The following is a 25,533-nucleotide window of genomic DNA, read 5'->3' as shown; positions in this document are numbered from 1 at the left end:
TCCGCCACCTGGATCTTCTGCTATGGGTCCAGGTACTTGAGCCTGTCGGGCATAGTGCACATGCACACACTCCGCCGCTGGGAGCGTACTACACCTGTGCAGCACAATTGTGCAGGTGCAGAATGTTCCTGGCTGTGGGAGCGGCACGTGGCCGGACTGCGCTGACTGGCTGAATTACCGGGACTCATAGCAGAAGATCCAGGTGGCGGAAGAGGACAGCAACTGGATTAGCCTGAAGGGGGCTGGAGGAAGCCCCAGGTATGTATAAAACTTTTCTTTTAATCCGTCTCGGGTACCCTTTAATTCGTAGTCACCAAACCAAATTTTACCAACATAACAAATTATTTTATTTCATGAGCAAAGTACAGTTGCATAAACCAGCATCAACACAAAATTATTTCCATCTCATTGACCATCTCTATTAGTGACACAGCTACACATCAGGCTTTATTCTTATGCTGAATACACACTTCGCGTTCCCGCACTCGATGCGCCCGTCAACTTGCGTCGACTCGATTATTTCTGACATATCCAATTCGCGTTTCGATGGATCGTTAGGTCGATTTGGCATACTTTTATATGTAAATCGACCTAACAATCATCGAAATGCGCTCGGAAATAATCGAGTCGGCGCGAATCGACGGGCGCATCGAGTGTAGGAACGCAAAGTGTGTATCCAGCATTAAATATCACATATGTTATTTAGTATACATATCTAAAAGATTGCTGTGTACACATCACATATACTGTACAGTCACAATCAGATATTTATATCTGACTTTAAAAATACGGGGACTGCTTTATTAAAGCAGCACAAGTACCGAACTATTTTTTTGATTGGTTTATTTCATTTTTTGTGGAGCAAGCACAGCTATTACTGTATATACTGTATATATTATTTATATTACTATATCTGAGAAATAGAACATTTTATTATATTTTCTATTTTACAGTTTAAATTCATTAGGTGTCGGAGTCTGTGCATTTTCTCCCGACTGACCCCAGGCAGGGCTGTGGAGTCGGAGTCGTGGAGTCGGAGTCATGGAGTCGGGCAATTTTGGGTGCCTGGAGTCGGAGTCGGGAAAAAATGCACCGACTCCGACTGCTAATGAATTTGTAACTGTAATTAAAATAGAAAATATGATAAAATGTTCTATTTCTCAGATAATAGTCATTAAAAATAATGTATATATACAGTAATAGCTATGCTTAGTCCACAAAAATGAAATAAACCAATCAAAATTAGTTACTTGTGCTGCTTTAATAAAGCAGTCCCCGTATTTTTAAGGTCAGATATACATATCTGATTGTGACTGTATTTATGATGTGTGCACAGGAATCTCTTATATATACTAAATAACATCTATGCCGTAAGAATAAAGCCTGATGTGTAGCTGTGTCACTAATAGAGATGGTCAACGAGATGGAAATAATTCTGCATTGATGCTGATTTATGCAAATGTATGCACTCCCTTTGCTGATGAAATCAAATAATTTAATATGTTATTAAAATTTGGTTTGGTGACTACAAATTAAAGGGTAACTGAGACGGATGAAAAGTAAAGTTTTATACATACCTGGGGCTTCCTCCAGCCCCCTTCAGGCTAATCAGTGCCTCGCTGTCCTCCACCACCCGGATCTTCTGCTATGAGTCCTGGTAATTCAGCCAGTTAGCGCTGTCCGGCCGCATGCCGCTCCCACAGCCAGGAACATTCTGCACCTGCGCAATAGTGCTGCACAGGTGTAGTATGCTCCTGGCGGCGGAGTGTGTGTATGCGCACTACGCCTGACTGGCTCAAGTACCTGGACTCCTAGCAGAATATCCAGGTGGCAGAGGAGGACAGCGAGGGACTGATTATCCTGAAGGCAGCTGGAGGAAGTCCCAGGTATGTATAAAACTTTAATTTCATCTGTCTCAGGTTTACTTTGTTACACAGTAGTACTATACTCTACATATGCACTCCCCCCAGAGCTGCAGGGAATCCACTGAGAATGCTGTGCACATTGAACACAGAGGTGTTATCTGTCACCCATAAACCTTGTTCAGATTGTGCATGAAGAATGTGTAATAGAGGAAGAATCTCTTTATTCCCCTGCAGAGTACCTGCACATCATTCTTACATGTACCCACACTTACATTGCCTAGGGCCTGATAAATGTTCTTTGTTCCGGTTCGTACCTTTTACAAGTACTCTTACCAAGGACTAGTTTTAGTCTAAAGGGAATAAATATAGTAGTCTACATATCTTGTAAAATTCCTAAGCGTTGGCAGTTAAAGGGGCACTATGGCGAAAAATTATGTTTTATAGCCACTGTACTACGCCTAGCTGTTTGTAGAGCATAGTAGCTTACATGTAGTGAGGCACAGGGGCTTTTTTTTTTAAACACTGACATCACCTTGTATACATTATCAGTCACGTCGGCAGAAGTACCTTTCCGACGCCACTTAGCCTGTTCCATGTAGTTGTAGGGAGGCAACTTTCCCTGTTGCTGTAACTGACGTTACAGTTTTCCCCTCTCTGCAGCACTGGAAGGTTTGTTCTAAATTTCAACTGCACGATCGTGCAGTTATAGTGATCCCCCATGAGCCGTAAAGATTAGCAGCTTATGTGCTGTGAGGGGAGTGGAACGCACCCTCCCTCTTACGTGAGACGCAACTGCATGTGAGGACTGTTGAGGAACGCATCATTACTGATGACGCTGCCCGGCTAGGACCCCTGTAGCTGAAGCTGGCTGGCATGTGCTGCGCAGACAGAGCGGCAGCTTGCAGAGCAGACACAAGCGCTGTAGCTGTGTCCTGCTAATTGTACAGTAGTTGTGATTGTTGTTTTTTTTGTGGTGAATTTTTTTTTTACCCAATCGTTTTTTCAGTATTTTTTTTTCTAAAGCAAATTGCAGGTAGTTATTCATTTTTTTTTTTATTACTCTGGCTGAATAACTACCTGCAATTTGCTTTAGAAAAAAAATACTGAAAAAACTATTGGGTAAAAAAAAAAATTCAGCACAAAAAAAACAACAATCACAACTACTGTACAATTAGCAGGACACAGCTACAGCGCTTGTGTCTGCTCTGCAAGCTGCCGCTCTGTCTGCGCAGCACATGCCAGCTTCAGCTACAGGGGTCCTTGCCGGGCAGCGTCATCAGTAATGATGATGCGTTCCTCCACAGTCCTCCTCACATGCAGTTGCGTCTCACGTAAGAGGGAGGGTGCGTTCCACTCCCCTCACAGCACATCAGCTACTACTCTTTACGGCTCATGGGGGATCACTATAACTGCACGATCGTGCAGTTGAAATTTAGAACAAACCTTCCAGTGCTGCAGAGAGGGGAAAACTGTAACGTCAGTTACAGCAACAGGGAAAGTTGCCTCCCTACAACTACATGGAACAGGCTAAGTGGCGTCGGAAAGGTACTTCTGCCGACGTGACTGATAATGTATACAAGGTGATGTCAGTGTTTAAAAAAAAAGCCCCTGTGCCTCACTACATGTAAGCTACTATGCTTTACAAACAGCTAGGCATAGTACAGTGGCTATAAAACATAATTTTTCGCCATAGTGCCCCTTTAAGAGACAAATTTCATGTTACATACTTTTAATCAACAAAATTGTAAAATGCAAATTAGAGGAGTCGGAGTCGTGGAGTCGGAGGAATCCTAAACTGAGGAGTCGGAGTCGGTGGATTTTTGGACCGACTCCACAGGCCTGACCCCAGGTACCCAAAATTTGCCCCGACTTCGAATCCTCGACTCTGACTCCACAGCCCTGCTCACCAGCACCAGTGCACCGTATGTTGTTCCTGAACCAACCTGCACCAGAGCACCATACGACATCTACAACCCCATCTGCACCAGAGCAGCACAAGACCTGTCCAATCATCTGCATCAACCATACAAAATTCCTTATTTAAATCTGTGCATGGTATTCAGTCTACATTTCCATCTAAGCCCAATCACAGTACACAGCCTGCACATTTATAGAAGTTACGGCACAGCCCACATAGCAATATACATCCATGCACAAGTGGCACCTCTGTAGGTGACATACCTGCATGCACCTGAGAAACCCTTTACATTTGTGTACTGTACACTGCCTGCAACCCCTTATAAAAATGTGCACTGTACATAGGCTATGTCTCCTATACATCAATGCACTGTAAATAGAATACAAACCCTAATACATCCATGCACTGAAAACAGCATGGACAGTATTCAGCCTGCACACCTCACACACCAATGCACAGTACTCAGCATGGACCCCCCCCCCCCCCCCTACACCCATGCACAGTACTCAGCCTGCTCCCCTCATACATGCATGCACAGTACTCAGCCTGCACACCTAATGCACTCATGCACAGTACTCAGCCTGCACACCTCATGCACTCATGCACAGTACTCAGCCTGCACACCTCATGCACTCATGCACAGTACTCAGCCTGCACACCTCATGCACTCATGCACAGTACTCAGCCTGCACACCTCATGCACTCATGCACAGTACTCAGCCTGCACACCTCATGCACTCATGCACAGTACTCAGCCTGCACCCCTCATACACCCATGCACAGTACTCAGCCTGTACCCCTCATACACCCATGCACAGTACTCATCCTGCACCCCTCATACACCCATGCACAGTACTCAGCCTGCTCCCCTCATACACAGTACTCAGCCTGCTCCCCTCATACCCCCATGCATAGTACACAGTCTGCACCCTTCATACACCCATGCACGGTACACAGTCTGCGCCCCTCATACTCCCATGCACAGTACTCAGCCTGCACCAGTCATACACCCATGCACAGTGCTCAGCCTGCTCCCCTCATACACTCATGCACAGTACTCATCCTGCACCCTTCATACACCCATGCACAGTAATCAGCCTGCAAACCTCATACACCCATGCACAGTACTCAGCCTGCTCCCCTCATACACCCATGCACAGTACTCAGCCTGCTCCCCTCATACACCCATGCACAGTACTCAGCCTGCTCCCCTCATACACCCATGCACAGTACTCAGCCTGCTCCCCTCATACACAGAACTCAGCCTGCATACCTCATACACAGTACTCAACCTGCTGCCCTCAAACCCCCATGCACAGTACACAGTCTGCACCCCTCATACTCCCATGCACAGTACACAGTCTGCGCCCCTCATACTCCCATGCACAGTACACAGTCTGCGCCCCTCATACTCCCATGCACAGTACACAGTCTGCGCCCCTCGTACTCCCATGCACAGTACACAGTCTGCGCCCCTCATACTCCCATGCACAGTACACAGTCTGCGCCCCTCATACTCCCATGCAAATCCAAGTAAGCAAAAACGCTCAAACCCGCTACCAGTTCAGCCACTGGGTGCAGGATCAGGGAAGCCAGGCAAATCCATAAATATGTACAGAAGGATCCGCAACCAAACAGAGGTAGAATCGCTGTTTTTTTATTCAAAGATTCCACATGACAGATGCAGTGAATTCACAAGGTTCAACTGACGCGTGTCGGGCTTACAATCTGCCCTTAGTCATAGTTAAAAGTGAACCTGCAAGAGGAGGGCTTTATGTAGGTGGGGGGAGAGAAAACTCCTCCCCATACCTCAGCAAGCCCTCGCCTTAAAGGATACCACAGCCCACAGGCTGTGGTAAAATAAATGCAGCATGTGTAGGGGAAAAAAAAAGGACATACTCACCGCTCCCCTCGCTCCCAGCCGCCGGGTCCCGCTCGTCTGCTACAGCTCCCGGTACCGGCCGACTCATCTGACCCCTGACCCGGACATACTGCACTGCGCATGCGCAGTATGTCCAATCATCTTCCCTTCTGCCGTCGCATCATGACGGCAGAAGATCGGACACTCCCCCGCCTCCTTCCTGCCCAGCGTGTGCGCTCCACTAATAAAGCTAGCGTGACATGCTAGCTGGAGTCACGCTGGGAGCGGCGATTTGGAGAGAGAGTGGAGGGGGAGTGAGTTGGGATGGACGGGAAGCGGGCACTTTCATAATAAGTGCCCGCTTCCCGTCCATCCCAACTCACTCCCCCTCCACTCTCTCTCCAAATCGCCGCTCCCAGCGTGACTCCAGCTAGCATGTCACGCTAGCTTTATTAGTGGAGCGCACACGCTGGGCAGGGAGGAGGCGGGGGAGTGTCCGATCTTCTGCCGTCATGATGCGACGGCAGAAGGGAAGATGATTGGACATACTGCGCATGCGCAGTGCAGTATGTCCGGGTCAGGGGTCAGATGAGTCGGCCGGTACCGGGAGCTGTAGCAGACGAGCGGGACCCGGCGGCTGGGAGCGAGGGGAGCGGTGAGTATGTCCTTTTTTTTCCCCTACACATGCTGCATTTATTTTACCACAGCCTGTGGGCTGTGGTATCCTTTAAAGGGAACATTACAAATGTGTACACAATAAATATATCACTGGAAAAGACAAATACATTACATATACAAAATGTGATATATAAATATAATACACTATAGTTAATAACAAACATTAGAAAATCTAAAAACCAAAAAGTAATGTAAAAAAGTTGCCATAGAAAAGGACACTGGAACTATGGAATCATATATGATGGCCTAAACTGCATAGGAGAGAAAAGAAGGGGAAAGGAAGGCAGAGCAGTCCCATGTAAGTACTCAGCCTGCACCCCTCATACACGCATGCACACAGTACTCAGCCTGCACCCCTCATACACGCATGCACACAGTACTCAGCCTGCACCCCTCATACACGCATGCACAGTACTCAACCTGCACCCCTCATACTCCCATGCACAGTACACAGCCTGCACCCGTCATACACCCATGCACAGTGCTCAGCCTGCTCCCCTCATACACCCGTGCACAGTGCTCAGCCTGCACACCTCATACACCCATGCACAGTACTCAGCCTGCTCCCCTCATACACCCATGCACAGTACTCAGCCTGCTCCCCTCATACACCCATGCACAGTACTCAGCCTGCTCCCCCCATACACCCATGCACAGTACTCAGCCTGCTCCCCCCATACACCCATGCACAGTACTCAGCCTGCTCCCCTCATACACCCATGCACAGTACTCAGCCTGCTCCCCTCATACACCCATGCACAGTACTCAGCCTGCTCCCCTCATACACCCATGCACAGTACTCAGCCTGCTCCCCTCATACACCCATGCACAGTACTCAGCCTGCTCCCCTCATACACCCATGTACAGTACTCAGCCTGCTCCCCTCATACACCCATGCACAGTACTCAGCCTGCTCCCCTCATACACCCATGCACAGTACTCAGCCTGCTCCCCTCATACACCCATGTACAGTACTACTACTCAGCCTGCTCCCCTCATACACCCATGTACAGTACTCAGCCTGCTCCCCTCATACACCCATGCACAGTACTCAGCCTGCTCCCCTCATACACCCATGCACAGTACTCAGCCTGCTCCCCTCATACACATAACTCAGCCTGCACACCTCATACACAGTACTCAGCCTGCTCCCCTCAAACCCCCATGCACAGTACACAGTCTGCACCCCTCATACACCCATGCACAGCACGCAGTCTGCACCCCTCATACACAGTATTCAGTCTGCACTCCTCATATACCCATGCACAGTACACTGTCTGCGCCCCTCATACTCCCATGCACAGTACACAGTCTGTACTCCTCATACTCCCATACACAGCACTCGCCTGCACACCTCATGCACAGTACTCAGCCTGCACCCCTCATACTCCCATGCACAGTACTCAGCCTGCACCCCTCATACTCCCATGCACAGTACTCATCCTGCACCCCTCATACACCCATGCATAGTACTCAGCCTGCTCCCCTCATACACAGAACTCAGCCTGCTCCCCTCATACACAGAACTCAGCCTGCTCCCCTCATGCACCCATGCACAGTACTCAGCCTGCTCCCCTCATGCACAGTACTCAGCCTGCTCCCCTCATGCACCCATGCACAGTACTCAGCCTGCTCCCCTCATGCACCCATGCACAGTACTCAGCCTGCTCCCCTCATGCACCCATGCACAGTACTCAGCCTGCTCCCCTCATACACCCATGCACAGTACTCAGCCTGCTCCCCTCATACACCAATGCACAGTACTCAGCCTGCTCCCCTCATACACCAATGCACAGTACTCAGCCTGCTCCCCTCATACACAGAACTCAGCCTGCACCCCCCCCCCCCCTACACCCATGCACAGTACTCAGCCTGCTCCCCTCATACATGCATGCACAGTACTCAGCCTGCACACCTCATGCTCTCATGCACAGTACTCAGCCTGCACACCTCATGCACAGTACTCAGCCTGAACACCTCGTGCACAGTACTCAGCCTGCACCCCTCATACACCCATGCACAGTACTCAGCCTGCACCCCTCATACACTCATGCACAGTACTCAGCCTGCTCCCCTCATACACCCATGCACAGTACTCAGCCTGCACCCCTCATACACACATGCACACAGTACTCAGCCTGCACCCCTCATCCACGCATGCACACAGTACTCAGCCTGCACCCCTCATCCACGCATGCACACAGTACTCAGCCTGCACCCCTCATCCACACAGTACTCAGCCTGCACCCCTCATACACGCATGCACACAGTACTCAGCCTGCACCCCTCATACACCCATGCACAGTACTTAACCTGCACCCCTCATACACCCATGCACAGTACTCAGCCTGCACCCCTCATACACCCAGGCACAGTACTCAATCTGCACCCCTCATACATGCCTGCATTGTACACAGCTTGTGTACTATATAGAGCCTTTACTTGTACAGTGCACCACATTCCACATGCAGGGCATGGAAGCCCCTTTTAGTTATACAGCCCCCGGTTGGAGTGTCAGTGCAGGGAAGGGGGCGGGGGGTCGCACTCTCACCGGTGTTGGTGCTGTGTCCCCGGGCTTTCGGGCCTGTGCTGGGTTCGGTATGTGACCTCAGGCTGGTACCCCCGGCAGAAGATGGCGGAGGTTGGCAGTGTGGAGGGGCCACGTCCTGAGATCTCCGGGACGAGTTCGGTGCCAGGAATGTGGCGCTTACAAACAAAAGGCTCCACTCTGCCGCCACCGAGGCCGTGCACTGCGCATGTGCGCTGCCGCTGAGCATCACGGGAGCCAAAGCGCCAGGTCTGAGTGTCCTGCTATAGTGGTCCGGGGGGCAGCGTGTGGGGTGCCTGGTCGGGATGTACCGAGGGGATAGAACACCTAAAACATACACGTACCGCTTCCCTCCAACACTGAGAGATAACGCTACATGTGCGCTTAGACTACAACTCCCAGCAGCCTTTGCCCCCTACTACGCCGGAAGTGATCACTATGAGAAACAGCTGAGCGTGGAAGTCGCTGTGTGTTATTCTCTTGTTGTGTTCAAGTGACAACTGACAGCGGCTTTTGTGAAGCTCACCGACAGGTAATGGGAGGCTGTGTGATCAGGTTGTAACTGTGTGCGGAAGATTGTTTGTTAATAGGAGGCCTTGTGTCTGTATGGAGGGGACAGGCGGGTAAGAGGAGGATTTATATATGCTACTAGCTGAAGATACTACTAGCAACTTTATAACGTTTTGCAACCGGTTGCAATAATTTATAGGTTTATCAGAAATGTATCAGAAAGTGCAATCTAACTATTGACTTAAAGCTATTATCAGAAAATGCAACCCCTACCTAACCCTATTCTTACCCAGAACCGTCCTCTGCCAAGCAACTAATACACCCCCCCCCCCCCCCCCCGAGGGAACTGATAAACCCCCATTGGTGGGCAATTAATAAATTAATAACCCCCTCCGGAGGGAACTAAAAACACACACACACACTCACTCACTCACTCACTCACTCACTCACTCACTCACTCACTCACTCACTCACTGCAGCGATTGTGGTGCATTTGCAATTAACGCAAATGCGTTGCATGCAGAATTTTTCCAGCGATTGCGTTGAGATTCTCCTTTATTTGAAATGAGTCGCTAATCGCAAATGCCAACAAATTGTGGCATAGTGCAATGAAAATTCGCGATTGCAATTTTGCGTTCCCAAGCGTGAACTAGTTTTGAAAGAGGGAAAGGAAGAGTGACTACAATAGAAGAAAACAGTAGAGGTCTGTAATAGGTTATTCAGTATAACGGCTCACTAAAGGCGTAATTTTCATTGGGGTACATGTTCTTACACTCTCTCACTTGCCTTTTGACTACGTTGAAAAGCTGTCCTGGCCATTTAAAAATCGCTTCCATACACTTGATTGGAACAGCAGTTTATCACTTTAAAGTAAACCTAAGACGAAAGGGGCGAAACGTTTTATACATACCTGGGGCTTCCTCCGGCCTGTTTGCTCCCTTGCCGCCATCCTCTGCCTCCTGGATGGTCCCGTAGAAGCCCTGTTATCTTCGGCCAGTCGGGCGTACTGTCCATGCCGCACTCCTGTCACTGGGAGCGTGACGGGAGAGCGGGCGAACTGCGCCTGCATCAACTGGCCCCGACTGGCCGAAGATAACCGGGCTTCTACGGGACCATCCAGGAGGCAGAGGATGGTGGCGAGGTAGCGATCAGGCCAGAGGGGGCTGGAGACAGCCCCAGTTATGTATAAAACTTTTCACCACTTTTGTCTCAGGGGTGAAATCAATTCACAGTGCACATGTTGCGTTGGAGTATAACACAGCACGGTAAATGAAAGTGCAGCATGCTGTGCGTTATACGCCTATGTTGCTGCGTTAGACTGTTTGCACATGCTCAGTAATGTTTTTTTTTTTTTTTTTTTTTGTCACATGGCTAATTAATTTTCACTGCACTGTGGTGTTTACTTCCTGGAGCGGCCGCTTTGTGCTACGATTGGCTGGCGGGACCACGTGATGCGGAGTGTTCCGATCACAAGGTCTCCACAGTCTTTTGCCACATGCGCCGTTTTCGTCTGATAGTATGCGTCAAAAAGTACGCATCACGGACGCATCAAGAGACACATAACGTGGCTCTATATAACGTCCAACTTCAAAGCTCACATGCGTTGCGTTAGGGGCACGTTATGCGACATTAACGTCGCATCTAGCGCAACGTCTTAGTGGGAAAGATGTCACCAGGAGCGTATTGCGCAGGCCCAGTATGGTCTGTGCCTACGCAGTACACTCCTGGTGACATCAGCGGGAGCGAGGACACGGCAACGCAGGCGCAGTGGTTTTCAGACTTTAAAGCCTGAAATTCCAGAAGTGGGGCCGGAGCATCGGTGAGTGGCTGTGGGGGCACAGGATGTCTGCGGGGGACCATTAGAAGCCCCGGGTAAGTGGGAGGGGTCTTGTGAGATCCTGCCGGCTCTTTTCATCATTCTGGCTGTGTGGAGGAGGTCGAGAGGGGGCAGAGGTGTGCCAATGATCTTCTCCGCAGCGCTAATTACTCTCTGAAGTTTATACCTGTCCCTGGCATTAGCTCCCGAATACCAGACAATGATGGAGGAGCAGAGGATGGACTCAACTGTAGCGGCATAGAAACTGGTGAGCAGATCACGTGGGATGCCAAATTTCTTCAGCTGAAGGAGAAAAAACAGCCTCATCTGAGCATTCTTCTGAATTCTGGTGGAGTTTTGCCCCCATCTTAGGTCACTAGTTATGGTGGTGCCCAGGAGCCGAACACTTGGTGCCCTGGTGACTTCAGTCTCTCCAATGAGGACTGGTGGAAGGGCAGGAGGGGGTTTTCTGAAGTCCACAATTTAATTTGACGGTCTTGGGTGCATTGAGGACGAGATTGTTTTGCTTGCACCAGTTACAGATCCTCTCAATCTCTCTGTGGTAGGCTTGCTCATCATTGCTGCTGATGAGACTGATGATAGTTGTGTCATCCGCGAATTTCATGATCTTGACAGTCGGCAGTTGAGGTGCAATTGTTGATGTAGAGGGAAAACAGAAGTGGGGACAGTACGCACCCCTGTGGTGCCCCTATGTTGGTGATTCTCACACTGGAGGAGCAGTTGCTGAGCTTGACTTGCTGTGTTCTGTTCGTGAGGAAGTCCCCGACCCACCTGCTGAGGGATGGGTCGACACCCAGTTGCGCAAGGTTGTTTAGCAGGATGTCTGGGCGAATGGTGTTGAAGGCCAAGCTGAAGTCCAAGAGCAGGATTCTGGCATAGGAGCCAGGTTTGTCCAGGTGCTCCGTGATATACGCCAGGCTGACATTGATTGCATCCTCCACTGACCTGTTCGCCCTATACGCAAACTGATGAGGATCGAGGAGGGCATCGGTGGAGCTCTTCAGGACAGCAAGGACTAGTCGCTCAAGGACCTTCATGATGATGGGAGTGAGGGCTACAGGTCTGAAGTTGTTGTGATCGATGTTTCCTGGTTTCTTGGACTGGGATAATTGTGGACCTTTTGAAGCAAGGTGGGAACCTGCCTTCCGCTAGGGATCTATTGTAAATGGAGGTAAGGATGGGAGCTAGCTGGACTGCACAGGTTTTCAGACACGTCGACGACACGCCATCCAGGCCTGCAGCCTTCCTGTGGTTGAGTTTGGAGTTGACGCAGTACATCCTCCTCCTGGACTTTGATTGACGCCGAAGCATCATCATGCCCCCATGGGGAGGTTAGAGGGGGAGGAATGTCCTTTGGTGTGGAGAGGTGTTCAAACCTGCAGTAAAACTCGTTGAGTTCCTCAGCTAGTTGGATACTAGGGATTGCCTGATGGTGGGCAGATTTGAAGTTGGTAACTGCCCTGAGGCCTTTCCAGACCTCCCGGGAGTTGTTTGACTGGAGACTGAGCCTCAGCTTATCAGAGTAGGCCCTTTTTGCAGCTTTTAGTTTCCGGTTCAGGGTATTCCTGGCCTCCCTGAACTCAGCTGGGGTGCCGGACTTGTGCGCCTCCTCCTTGAGTTTCCGAAGCCGGCGCAGCTTGCTGGTGAACCAGGGCTTGTTGTTAGGGAAGACCTTGAAGGTCTTAGTAGGGATGCACGACTCCTCACAGAAGCTTACATAGGAGGTGACGTTCTCTGTCCATTCAGCTGAGGTGGGTGCCTCCAGGGCCGACCAGTCCATGCAATCTAAGCATGCCTGCAGCTCCAACTTTGCATCGTCTGTCCACTTTTTGACACTCCTGATGACAGGCTTAGTGGATTCCAGGAGCTTTCGGTAGGTGGGGATCAGATGAATTAGGCAGTGATCCGAGTTCCCCAGGGCAGCTCCCTGAGTGGCCTTGTAAGCATTCTTTTGCACTGTGTAGCAGTGGTCCAGGGTGTTGTGGTTCCTGGTGGGGCAGGTGATGTGTTGCTTGTACCGGGGCAGTTCCTGGCGGAGGTTGGCTCGTTTGAAATCCCCCTGGATGATGAAGAGGGCTTCTGGAAGAGCAGTTTCTCACCGCAGGATGCTGTCCCTGAGAACTTGTAGGGCAGTCTTGGTGTTCGCATCGGGGGGGATGTAGACTCCAAAGAGAATAAAGGATGTAAACTCCCTGGGTGAGTACTGGGGCTTGCAGTTGATGACCAGTAGCTCAACATCGGGGGAACAGATCTTGCTGAGGATGATGGTGGTGGTGGTGGTGGTGCACCAGGGAGGTGTTTATGTAGAAGCATATGCCTCCTCCGTGCTTTTTCCCCGAGAGGGCCTAATCTCTGTCTGCTCGAAAGATGTTGTGGCCCGGCACCTGAAGAGCATTGTCCGGGATACATCGTAACGCTGCACGTCTGTACGCTCTGGGAAAGTGCAGCATGCTGTGCGTTTATACTGGGCTTTAGCTGCGTTAGACTGTTTGCACATGCTCAGTGACTAGCCACATGGCTAATTAATATTCACTGTGCTGTGGTGACATAACCTAGACTCCTAGTGTTTTCCGGATCATGAATGAATCGTTTATTTGATCCGGATCTTTTTTGTGAGTTGAATCATCCGGATCATCACAATGAACGATTCGGTTCACAGTAGATGTCTGTCTGGAAGAAACAGGAACATACAGAATGTACAGTGCAGGGAAAGTCCTGTCCTGCTAGTCATTTCACCCCCAGTCTGCTTCCCGAGTAAAATGATTCAAATAATTTGGTTCAAAGATCCAGATCTTTTCAATGATCCGATTCGAATCATCCGAATCCTTGCAAAAGATCCAGACTTCTCATCACTATCCTGGATAGCTGTTCTATCAGTATAGATAGAACGAAAACAGTGCACCAAGAGCCGCATAACGCGGCTCAATCTGACGTCCAACTTCAACACCACCATGCGTTGCGTTAGGGGCACGTTATGCGATCTTAACGTCCCTAAAACGCAACATCTTGGTGTGAAAGAGGCCTAAAGGCAGTTTATCAGTAGGCCTGCCAGGCAGTTTGCATTGTTAGACTACACTCACACTGACACATTGTGGTGCTTTGCATTGAACAGTATAACTTTATAGCAAACGCGATGCAATTATATTGTAATGGCAAGTTCACATCGGCACATTAGCAGTACAACAGAATCTGTTGGCATAAAATGAGGCCTGCAGTGCGTTACTGGACTGCGTGCATATTTACTGTAGCAGTGAATTATTATTTTATTATTTATATTGCGCTTACATCTTCCACAGCGCTGTACAGAATATATTGTCTTGTCACTTAACAGTCCCTCAGAGGGGTTCGCAATCTAACCCCTATCATAGTCGTATGTCTATATTGTGTGGTGTATGTATCGTAGTCTAGGGCCAATTTAGAGGGAGGCCAATTAAAGTGGACCCAAATAAAAAATACAAGATTTCAGAAATCTATTTTCTAAATTTATAATAATAGCAGACTTTTTTTTTAGCCGCATGATGACAAATATAAAATATTTTACATTTTATTGGAGGAACCCCTCCCTTCCTTTCATATTGCCGGGAAAGAATCCGGCAGACTGGTGGAGTAGATGGTGTCCAGCAAAGGAGGAATTGCTAATGGCTGCCACCTGTATAACCCTAGTTATGAAAAGAGAAGGGTGAAAAGCATGCACTGAAATGCTCATAGGCTTGAAGGAGTGTTTATTTATCTTTGTATGTGTCAGAGTGGTGCAACTAAATATTTTGAATTAAAAAAAAATGTTTGGTTTGGGTCCGCTTTAACTTATCTGTATGTTTTTGGGATGTGGGAAGAAACTGGAGTGTTTTTGCTTCACTACTTGCGTGCATGATGCAGCTTCTTTCCCCCATTGCGTTGTGATCCTGTTTTTTATAGGGTATGAAACGCAACACTGCAGTATGAACCTAGCCAATAAATAAATCGGCCTCTGTATTTCTCTCACTTTTAAGGTCTACAGCAGGTCTGAAAACAGTATTTTTCTAGCTGTGGTGGTAGAAAGGACTAATCATTTTATTTTTTTTAAGTGGACCTGAACTCTTGCACTGGACGGAAAGAAAACATAAAGAAATGCACCCTGTATGTACTTGGAGAGTTTAGCCTGTCTAATTCCCCTTCATCTGTTACTAATCACAAGGTGTACTTTAAATAGGAGACACCGAGAGCCCAATATAGTGTAGTATGTATTGGAAACCGTGGATAAATGTAAGTGTGAGATGAATATACTCACAAACATGGGTTACCTCTTAGGCAACCACTGTAGATGCAGGTGAGGAGATTAGACCTGTCCTCACTCAGGATTAAGATGTCGCTCTCTGTAGATCAGGAAAGTAGGGGTATGTCACCCCTCCACCAGGGGTGGACACAGTATTATCGTAAGAGAACAGAGGCGCCAGCAGGATAATAAATGTAATAAAAATTTAAAAATTTGCTGGGAGGCAGTGGTGGACTTACCTCCGGAAAGCAGACTCAAAATACTGTCTGAATTAAACAAATAAATTTATTATTGGTACCCCAAAAGATGCAATGCGTTTCGCAGGCACAGCCCGCTTCATCAGGCAATAAGATAGGGGACAAACAGTAGCTCGTCAGTAGCACGAATGGCACCTCTGTAGAGGCACCTCTGCTAATGGCACCTCTGTAGAGGTGCCATTCGTGCTACTGACGAGCTACTGTTTGTCCCCTATCTTATTGCCTGATGAAGCGGGCTGTGCCTGCGAAACGCGTTGCATCTTTTGGGGTACCAATAATAAATGTATTTGTTTAATTCAGACAGTATTTTGAGTCTGCTTTCCGGAGGTAAGTCCACCACTGCCTCCCAGCAAAGTTTAAAATTTTTATTACATTTATTATCCTGCTGGCGCCTCTGTTCTCTTACGATAATACAAGGTGTACTTTGATCCCTTAGCTGTGTCAGCTGACTGCCACAGCAGAGCGCTTATTTGAAAACACAGGATGTTAACAATATGTCTGCTTCCATGAAAGCAGGACATGGACAAACTGCAGATTTATTGCAGGATTTGTATCAGCTGTAACAAAGAAAAGTTTTTTTCCTTTAAATGTTCTTATACTGTTGCTTATTTTTTAGAGCTGAAATGCAGTTGGGAGATGGGTCTTTGACCATAACAAATAATTATAGTGAGAAAATCCTGTGTGTGTGAGGGGGACACTTCATGAAACTTGGCAGTGTACAATTGTAACAAAAATGAATGTTGCAAATATTGACATTTTTGGGGTTGCCATATGGAGAATCTTGAGGCAAGGTTGCTGCTATCCAGCGTGGTGATATCCTGTTTCTCTTTGCAGGTGGAAATAAATGTGACTTGGTTGTACGCCTAGAATGTGTCTGAACACCATGGAAGGGGAGGTAAGCATGGTGTAATCTCTACTTAGGTCCCCAGAACACTCCATTCTAGCTAGAAAGCAGATCACCCGCAAATAATATTGAGTTATTTGCTGTATGCAAAACGGACTCATTTGCAAAATGCTGTGACGTTTGAGTTTTCAAGTGAACCTGAGCAGTCTGAATGCAAAATGATAAACCTGCAAGACTGCATGAAAGGGACCCTAAAGCAAGTATATGGAGGCTGACGTACGGTATTTATTCCCTAAATAATACAAGCTGCCTTGCAGCCCTGCTGATCTTTCTGCTCAGTGTCTGAATCGCACACCTGAAACAAGCATGCAGGTAATCTTGTCTGGTTTTTGTCAGGAACCTTTGATCTGCATATGCTTGTTCAGTGTCTATGGCTAAAAATATCAGAGGCAGAAGGACCGGCAGGATAGCCGGGTAACTGGTATTGCTAAAAATGAAAGCAATATGTCAGCCTCCCTCTCATTTCAGGTTCCAAGCTCTCTTTGGTGCCTGCTGTCTAAATGGTTCCCTGCTAAGCTCTGTCAGCTCCACCTTTGTAGATGAAGTTGAGGGCTGCAGGAATAGTGGCCCCACTTCCTCGCTCCATGTTACTGTATATTTTGTCAATAAAGAGGATGACAACATGGATTTGTTGGAAAGATACTTTGACAGTTAGGTTTAAGCTGAAGCCTATGTATAGAAGGAGTGGAGTAACCTGATATAACCTCCAATGAAGGTTTGTATGTCTATGACTAGTGGATATTACTCTCCCCTCCCCATTTTTGCATGAACAAGAGTGTGAGAATTCTGCTTCATGTTTTTTTTTTTCTTTCAGCTCTGGGTAACATTAAATGGACTGCTCTTCTGATTACATGTGGCATCAAATGTGTATATTCAGGCAGAGCTGCAGGCCCTCCACCCCCTCAATGTCATCTATGTCACTGATATCACCTCTTTGGACTTTCAGTTAGGTTAGTTGTGGCTCTGAGCAATATTTTGAGATCCTCCCCCACTTGAATAGAGAATAGCATGCAGCTTGGCAGGGCATGAGGTTCTGTACACTTGTGGCGTTAGTCATGGGCCATACATAAAATAATTGAGAAAACTACTCTCTCAAGACAGCAAAGTGCTACAAATCAGATTCAAACTTAGACTTGTATAAACTGAAAGATAAAACGTGTGAATTCTCTCCATTTTTCATGATATCTACATAACGTGATGTGTTGACTGGCGATGTCGGAAACAATCTGATTTGTTAAGGAAAATGAAATATCTAAGAGGAAAGCCTCTGGATCCTGTAGCGCAGTGGTCCTCCAACTAAGGCCCGCGGGCTGAATCTGGCCCCGTGTATTTTTTTTTATTTTTTTTTTAACTTGTCCACCACTCACAAAATGCATAACTTATAGATGTGGTCAGCTACATCTTTAAATATTGGTGGCCTGCTGTGACAATCCAGTCCTGCGATCCAGTCTACAAGACATTAAAAAACCGGTTGCTGGATCGTCAGACGTTATTAATGTGACAGAGCGTGCCAATCCCGCCTAATCTTTTTCCATTTGCTCACCGTACTTCCTGCTAATGCTGACTGACGATAAAGATTGGTCATTCAACTGCCGACAATATGTAATGTGACAATCGCGTATTACTAGGCCACTGTTGCCATGCAGGTCTCATGCACTAGAGACTTCTGGAGGCAGATTCACTGTGTGCGTAGTAAACGGTTAAGATTGGTTGGAGGTGCCCATACATGTACAATCGGTAAACTAAAAATATCGATTTCACGCTAGAAATCGGGCAATTTCACTGCCACCACTGTCCATGTTGAATGGAGCGGGCAGTCTCCAACTAGCGACTCCTAAAAAGAAGAAACTGTTATTTACAACCTAGCTAGCAAATCAACAATTTATAAGAACATACCGTATTTTTCGGACTATAAGACGCACTTTCTCCCCCAAAAGTAGGGTGAAAAAGTTGGTGCGTCTTATACTCCGAATACTACTTTTTTTTACTTCCCATGTCCCCTGTCCTTTGGCCCACCTGTTCCCTCTGCTGTCCGCTGTGCCACCTCCTTAGTCCTCTGCAGTGTTGATACCCCCGCACCCTCAGTCCTCTCCAATGTCGCTGTTCCCCGCCCCTCTAGAGAGTGGCCACCATCCTGTCCCCTCCGGCGTCCATTACATGCCTGAGATGACGGCTGCAAACGTTTTCGTCAGGCTACGTCCCCTCCGGCGTCCATTAAATATCGGAGGTGAAAGCTGCAAAAGTATTTTTCAGGCTATGTCCCCTCCGGCCATTACATACCGGACATGACCGCTGTACCCAGAAGTGGCTACGGAACTACCGTAGTAGCCTCACAACTTTGAAAAAGATCGGCGAATCAGGCGGAGGGGCGCTGCCCCAGACCGCCAATCACAGCACTCCCTGCTCATTCCTCCTTGCTGATAGGAGCCGCGGTCTTTCGGGCGGGACAAGTCTCGGCATTGGGGCCAATCACTGCTGTCCATGCATGGAGTGCAGTGATTGGCCCCAATACCGAGACTTGTCCCGCCCGAAAGACCGCGGCTCCTATCGGCAAGGAGGAGAGAGCAGCGAGAGCTGTGATTGGCGGTCTGGGGCAGCGCCCCTCCTCCTGATTCGCCAATCTTTTTCAAAGTTGTGAGGCTACTAGTTCCGTAGCCACTTCTGGGTAACCGCGCAGCGGTCATGTCCGGTATGTAATGGCCGGAGGGGACATGGCCTGAAGAATACTTTTGCAGCTTTCACCTCCGATATTTAATGGACGCCGGAGGGGACGTAGCCTGAACAAAACGTTTGCAGCCGTCATCTCAGGCATGTAATGGACGCCGAGGGGACAGGATGGTGGCCACTCTTTAGAGGGGCGGGGAACAGCGACATTGGAGAGGACTGAGGGTGCGGGGGTATCAACACTGCAGAGGACTAAGGAGGTGGCACAGCGGACATCAGAGGGAACAGGGGGACAGGCACTCCAACACACAGGGATACTGGAAGGCAGGATGACACAGGTATGGAGGACACAGGAGGATAAGAGACATGGGGACAGAGGACACAGGGCTACATAGAGGCAAAGAGGACATCAGGACACATGGGCATAGAGCACACAGGAGGACAAAGGACACAGGGGGACAAAGGACACAGGACAGAGAATAAAGGAGGACACAGGGAGACACAAGAGGTATCAGAAAGGCACAAGAGGAACAATCATTGTGGGAGGGAAGATATAGAAGACACAACGGCACTATGGATGCACCAGGTTCAATATAATTTTTTTTCCCTTAATTTTTGTCCCCTAAACCTAGGTGCGTCTTATAGTCCGGTGCGTCTTATAGTCCGAAAAATACGGTAATAAAACAATGCGGTAGACTCTTCAGAGAGCAAGTTCATTGTAGCAGCAATCAGATGACCAGAACAGGCACAAGACTGAACGATAAAATCGTTAGTTTTATTCTAAAACTACATACACACAGTCTAATTTAACCCCCAGATAAATATACCTGTCCGGCAGAACAGATCGTTTGATAGAGAGTAGAGATGAAAGCAAAACAGAATGTCTTAAAATACAGTTCAAATACCGTTATTGGTAGTCCATGCGGCAATCGCAAGTCCAAAGAAAGTCCAAGATGGCGATTGCCATGCCTTTGTTAGAAACAATCCAAGGAATTTTGCCAGTGTCCAGCTGGCTGTTGGATGTTATTCGACAAAGCTTTCAGATGAAGGACTTTGGACAGCTGGGCCCAGTGTCATTGAGGTTTTAATCCTCACTTTAGATGGGAGGGGTTATGACACGTACAAGTTCAGCCTTGTGCAATTTGAATAGGGGCAGTGTCCCATTAGACAGGGAGAGATTTTGGCCCAATTCCTGTTTTGCCCACTTTCTCCGTGCCCATAGGTTACATCAAGAAACAGAATGCATATTCACACTCAGCATAACTTTACAAATCATTTGATACTACACATGATGACCATGGGTGACAAATAACACCGTTCGTTACTTCCACCCTTTGTAGAACTGGTTCTGGAAGATCCAGATGGTTGATAATCTCTCAGAACCAGTGTCACGTGAAGTCCAACACACTCGAATTTGAAGGACATGGTATCTTTGTAACACCAGAAATATTACAAATACAGAAGTCTATGGATTATCCTAGACATTTTAAAGGGAAGGTTCACGCAGCAAAAAAAAAAAATTTAAAAATCCAATTACCTGGGGCTTCCTCCAGCCCGTGGCAGGCAGGACGTGCCCTCGGCGCCGCTCCGCAGGCTCCCGGTCTTCTCCGGTGGTGCACCCGACCTAGCCAGGCCGGCTTCCAGGTCGGGCTTTTCTTCGAAGCGGCGCTGAGGGCTTGTCCTGCCTGCCACGGGCTGGAGGAAGCCCCAGGTAAGTGGATTTGTATATATTTTTTTTTTTTTAATTTAGGTGCTGCGTGAACCTTCCCTTTTTTTAAGGTTTACTGCAGGTCAGTTCTGGTTGAAGAACTCAGTTGGGGGTCTTCGAAGCTAGGACAGTAGGGCTAAGTGTCAGCTTCCCTGCGGAGATCGGGCCGAGCAGTCCCAGCTCTCTCTCTCCTTTAAATTGGTTCTGTCATGCTCCTATATGATTTCATCTGATGGATGAGCCATATACTTTCCAGGAATGCTTGGGAATAGATTTCACACTTAAGTGAGAGGTTCCGTAATTGATAGCTATCAGTGATTGCTGGCAAAGCCAGGGAGTAGGGAAAAAAAAGTTGATTTTAAAAGTCATTTTGGTTTTTTTTTGCAATGGAATTTGCATTTGTTACTTAAATGGCGCATGCACGGTTTTCTCGGGACCCGTGTGAGCGTCGCACCCGCATACAGTATAGCAGGGCTGGCACCACCCTTCCACATGGAAGCCAGAAAGCAGTAATTTGCTAGTTTCCAACCAAATTCCACATCAGGTGACACTGCTGTCCATTGGAGTGTAGGTTGTCACCTGGGTATGCTTCACTGTCTGGCACGCAAAGACTTCTACATAATTTTATGTATACTCTGGCCCCCCAGCTGTCTGAAGTATGTTGACCTGACTCAACCCAAAATGTTTGGGGACCCCTGCTGTAGAGGCTTTCTGGGTCTTCCTCCTTCCTGCAACCACTCGCCGGGGCCCTTCAGAAAATCCGTATTGCGTTTCTCTTCAAATATGTATTCGTGCAGGTGCTGGAAGAGACGTGTGCCCCGAATTCTGACAAGCCCTTGTTTGGAAATCTTTGGGCTGTCTGTGACCGGAAATGAGGGACTAGAGGAGACCATTAGAAGTCTCCCACAGGATCCAGAGGCTTCCTCCTCTTGGGTAAGTATTTCCTTTTTGACCCGAGTTCAGTTGAAGCGATTATTGACCTATGTGGGGAACCCCCCAGATTATAACTCGCCTACCCGCTGTCTATACCATCCCGTCAGCTCTTCCATTCGACCGCAGTGTCCTCTCCTAAGCCCTGGCATTTTCACTGCATTTGCGCTGACCTGGAAGTACTTTCCTGTTCCTAGGGCCAGCAGAGCAAGAAAACTGCCACTTCCTCCCTGCCCATATTCAGAATTCAGTAACCGTTAAAGATTTCAACTGAGTACTGCAGGGACCCCTGGGAGTGCTGGACCACAAACACAATTTTATTTTAACACGAAAACCACCCCTCTCAGTTTAACCACTTGAGGACCACAGTCTTTCTAAACCTTAAGGACCAGGCACTTTTTTTCCATTCAGACCACTGCAGCTTTCACGGTTTATTGCTCGCTCATACAACCTACCACCTAAATGAATTTTGGCTCCTTTTCTTGTCACTAATAAAGCTTTCTTTTGGTGCTATTTGATTGCTCCTGCGATTTTTACTTTTTATTATATTCATCAAAAAAGACATGAATTTTGGCAAAAAAATGATTTTTTTAACTTTCTGTGCTGACAGTTTTCAAATAAAGTAAAATTTCTGTATACATGCAGCGCGAAAAATGTGCACAAACATGTTTTTGATAAAAAAAAAACCCATTCAGTGTATATTTATTGGTTTGGGTAAAAGTTATAGCGTTTACAAACTATGGTGCAAAAAGTGAATTTTCCCATTTTCAAGCATCTATGACTTTTCTGACCCCCTGTCATGTTTCATGAGGGGCTAGAATTCCAGGATAGTATAAATACCCCCCAAATGACCCCATTTTGGAAAGAAGACATCCCAAAGTATTCACTGAGAGGCATAGTGAGTTCATAGAAGATATTATTTTTTGTCACAAGTAAGCGGAAAATGACACTTAATGACAAAAAAAAAAAAAAAAAAAAAAGTTTCCATTTCTGCTAACTTGCGACAAAAAAAAAATGAAATCTGCCACGGACTCACCATGCCCCTCTCTGAATACCTTGAAGTGTCTACTTTCCAAAATGGGGTCATTTGTGGGGTGTGTTTACTGTCCTGACATTTTGGGGGGTGCTAAATTGTAAGCACCCCTGTAAAGCCTAAAGGTGCTCATTGGACTTTGGACCCCTTAGCGCAGTTAGGGTGCAAAAAAGTGCCACACATGTGGTATTGCCATACTCAGTAGAAGTACTATAATGTGTTTTGGGGTGTATTTTTACACATACCCATGCTGGGTGGGAGAAATACCTCTGTAAATGACAATCTTTTGATTTTTTTACACACAATTGTCCATTTACAGAGTTATTTCTCCCACCCAGCATGGGTATGTGTAAAAATACACCCCAAAACACATTGTACTACTTCTCCCGAGTACGGCGATACCACATGTGTGGCACTTTTTTGCACCCTAACTGCGCTAAAGGGCCCAAAGTCCAATGAGTACCTTTAGGATTTCACAGGTCATTTTGCGGAATTTGATTTCCAGACTACTCCTCACGGTTTAGGGCCCCTAAAATGCCAGGGCAGTATAGGAACCCCACAAATGACCCCATTTTAGAAAGAAGACACCCCAAGGTATTCCGTTAGGAGTATGGTGAGTTCATAGAAGATTTTATTTTTTGTCACAAGTTAGTGGAAAATGACACTTTGTGAAAAAAACAATAAAAATCAATTTTCCGCTAACTTTTGACAAAAAATAAAATCTTCTATGAACTTACCATACTCCTAACGGAATACCTTGGGGTGTCTTCTTTCTAAAATGGGGTCATTTGTGGGGTTCCTATACTGCCCTGGCATTTTAGGGGCCCTAAACCGTGAGGAGTAGTCTGGAAATCAAATTCCGCAAAATGACCTGTGAAGGCCCTTTAGCGCAGTTAGGGTGCAAAAAAGTGCCACACATGTGGTATCGCCGTACTCGGGAGAAGTAGTACAATGTGTTTTGGGGTGTATTTTTACACATACCCATGCTGGGTGGGAGAAATAACTCTGTAAATGGACAATTGTGTGTAAAAAAATCAAAAGATTGTCATTTACAGAGGTATTTCTCCCACCCAGCATGGGTATGTGTAAAAATACACCACAAAACACATTGTACTACTTCTCCCGAGTACGGCGATACCACATGTGTGGCACTTTTTTGCACCCTAACTGCGCTAAGGGGCCCAGAGTCCAATGAGTACCTTTAGGCTTTACAGGGGTGCTCAAAATTTAGCACCCCGCCCACTTGCCAGGACAGTTAACAAACCCCACAAATGACCCCATTTTGGAAAGAATACACGCTAAGGTATTCCATGAGGGCCATGGTGAGTTCATAGAAAATGTTATTTTTTGTCACAAGTTAGCGGAAAATGACATTTTGTGAAAAAACAAAAAAAAACCACAAAACCACAATTTCTGCTAACTTGTGACAAAAAATAAAACATTCTATGAACTCACCATGCACCTCACGGAATACTTTTGGGTGTCCTCTTTCCAAAATGGCATCATTCGTGGGGTCTGTCCTGGCATTTTAGGGTCTCTGCAATCATTACATGTATGGCCAGTATTAGGAGTTTCTGCTATACTCCTTATATTGGGCATAAGGGTAATGCACTGTGGGCTGAAAGGAAAAATTAACGTCAAACAATCAATCAATGTGGATGAAAAAATATCTGCCAAAAAATTTTGGAGAAAAAAAAAAAAGAGGAAGGTGTCTGCCAGGACATAGGAGCTGCCGCCCCAAAAATCCAAACCCACCAGCTCGTATGCCCTGGCAAACCTGATTTATCCATTCACACCGATCGATGTGGATGAACAAATCATTGCCAGAGTTCTTTTTTTGATACAAAGTGTTTGCCAAAGCATATGAATCCCCAACACCACTCCTCGGCCCATATGCCTCGGCAAACGTATCTTTTTGACTGCGGAGGAGAAATCTCGTCCTGCAGCGCTGCATGCACCGACTTATGTGTAAGCTGACAGACGCGCATTGTTCTGTCAGGATGCACCATCAGTGCTGCAGCTGATTGGTCGGTCTGGATAGAAAAAAGAGAGAAGAAAAAAGACAAAACAATACAAAAAGGAGGAGAAGGCGTCTGCCAGGACATAGGAGCTGCCGCCCCAAAAATCCAAACCCACCAGCTCGTATGCCCTGGCAAACCTGATTTATCCATTCACACCGATCGATGTGGATGAACAAATCATTGCCAGAGTTCTTTTTTGATACAAAGTGTTTGCCAAAGCATATGAATCCCCAACACCACTCCTCGGCCCATATGCCTCGGCAAACGTATCTTTTTGACTGCGGAGGAGAAATCTCGTCCTGCAGCGCTGCATGCACCGACTTATGTGTAAGCTGACAGACGCGCAATGTTCTGTCAGGATGCACCATCAGTGCTGCAGCTGGTTAGTCGTTCGCTCGGTCCACCTGGAAGGTTATTGGATGGAAAAAGGAAAAAAAATACAAAAAAAAAACAAAAAACAGGCAAGCAGCAAAGCAATTACTTCATTAACATTAATAAACTGAACTTTTTTAATAAAAACCTTAACATTGCAAACTAAACATTAGCT

General features: G+C 47.2%; 2 protein-coding genes across 2 annotated transcripts in view; one reads left to right on the top strand and one right to left on the bottom strand.

The window, feature by feature from the left end:
* CBX1 (chromobox 1) overlaps positions 1 to 9,240 on the bottom strand; it is a 57,307-nt gene extending 48,067 nt beyond the window's left edge. Inside the window, exon 1 of the mRNA XM_068264193.1 lies at positions 8,874 to 9,240. The gene's annotated coding sequence lies outside the window, so the exon portion shown is untranslated. The remainder of the gene's footprint in view (positions 1 to 8,873) is intronic.
* Positions 9,113 to 25,533, top strand: part of SNX11 (sorting nexin 11) — a 65,893-nt gene continuing 49,472 nt past the window's right edge. Inside the window, exons 1-2 of the mRNA XM_068264194.1 lie at positions 9,113 to 9,402; positions 16,561 to 16,621. Of these exons, the coding sequence (XP_068120295.1) occupies positions 16,595 to 16,621 (27 nt within the window). The 5' untranslated portion in view covers positions 9,113 to 9,402; positions 16,561 to 16,594. The remainder of the gene's footprint in view (positions 9,403 to 16,560; positions 16,622 to 25,533) is intronic.

Source organism: Hyperolius riggenbachi, chromosome 12 (genome assembly GCF_040937935.1).
Source record: "Hyperolius riggenbachi isolate aHypRig1 chromosome 12, aHypRig1.pri, whole genome shotgun sequence".
Classification (NCBI taxonomy): domain Eukaryota; kingdom Metazoa; phylum Chordata; class Amphibia; order Anura; family Hyperoliidae; genus Hyperolius; species Hyperolius riggenbachi.
This window is presented reverse-complemented; position numbering and strand designations above follow the sequence as displayed.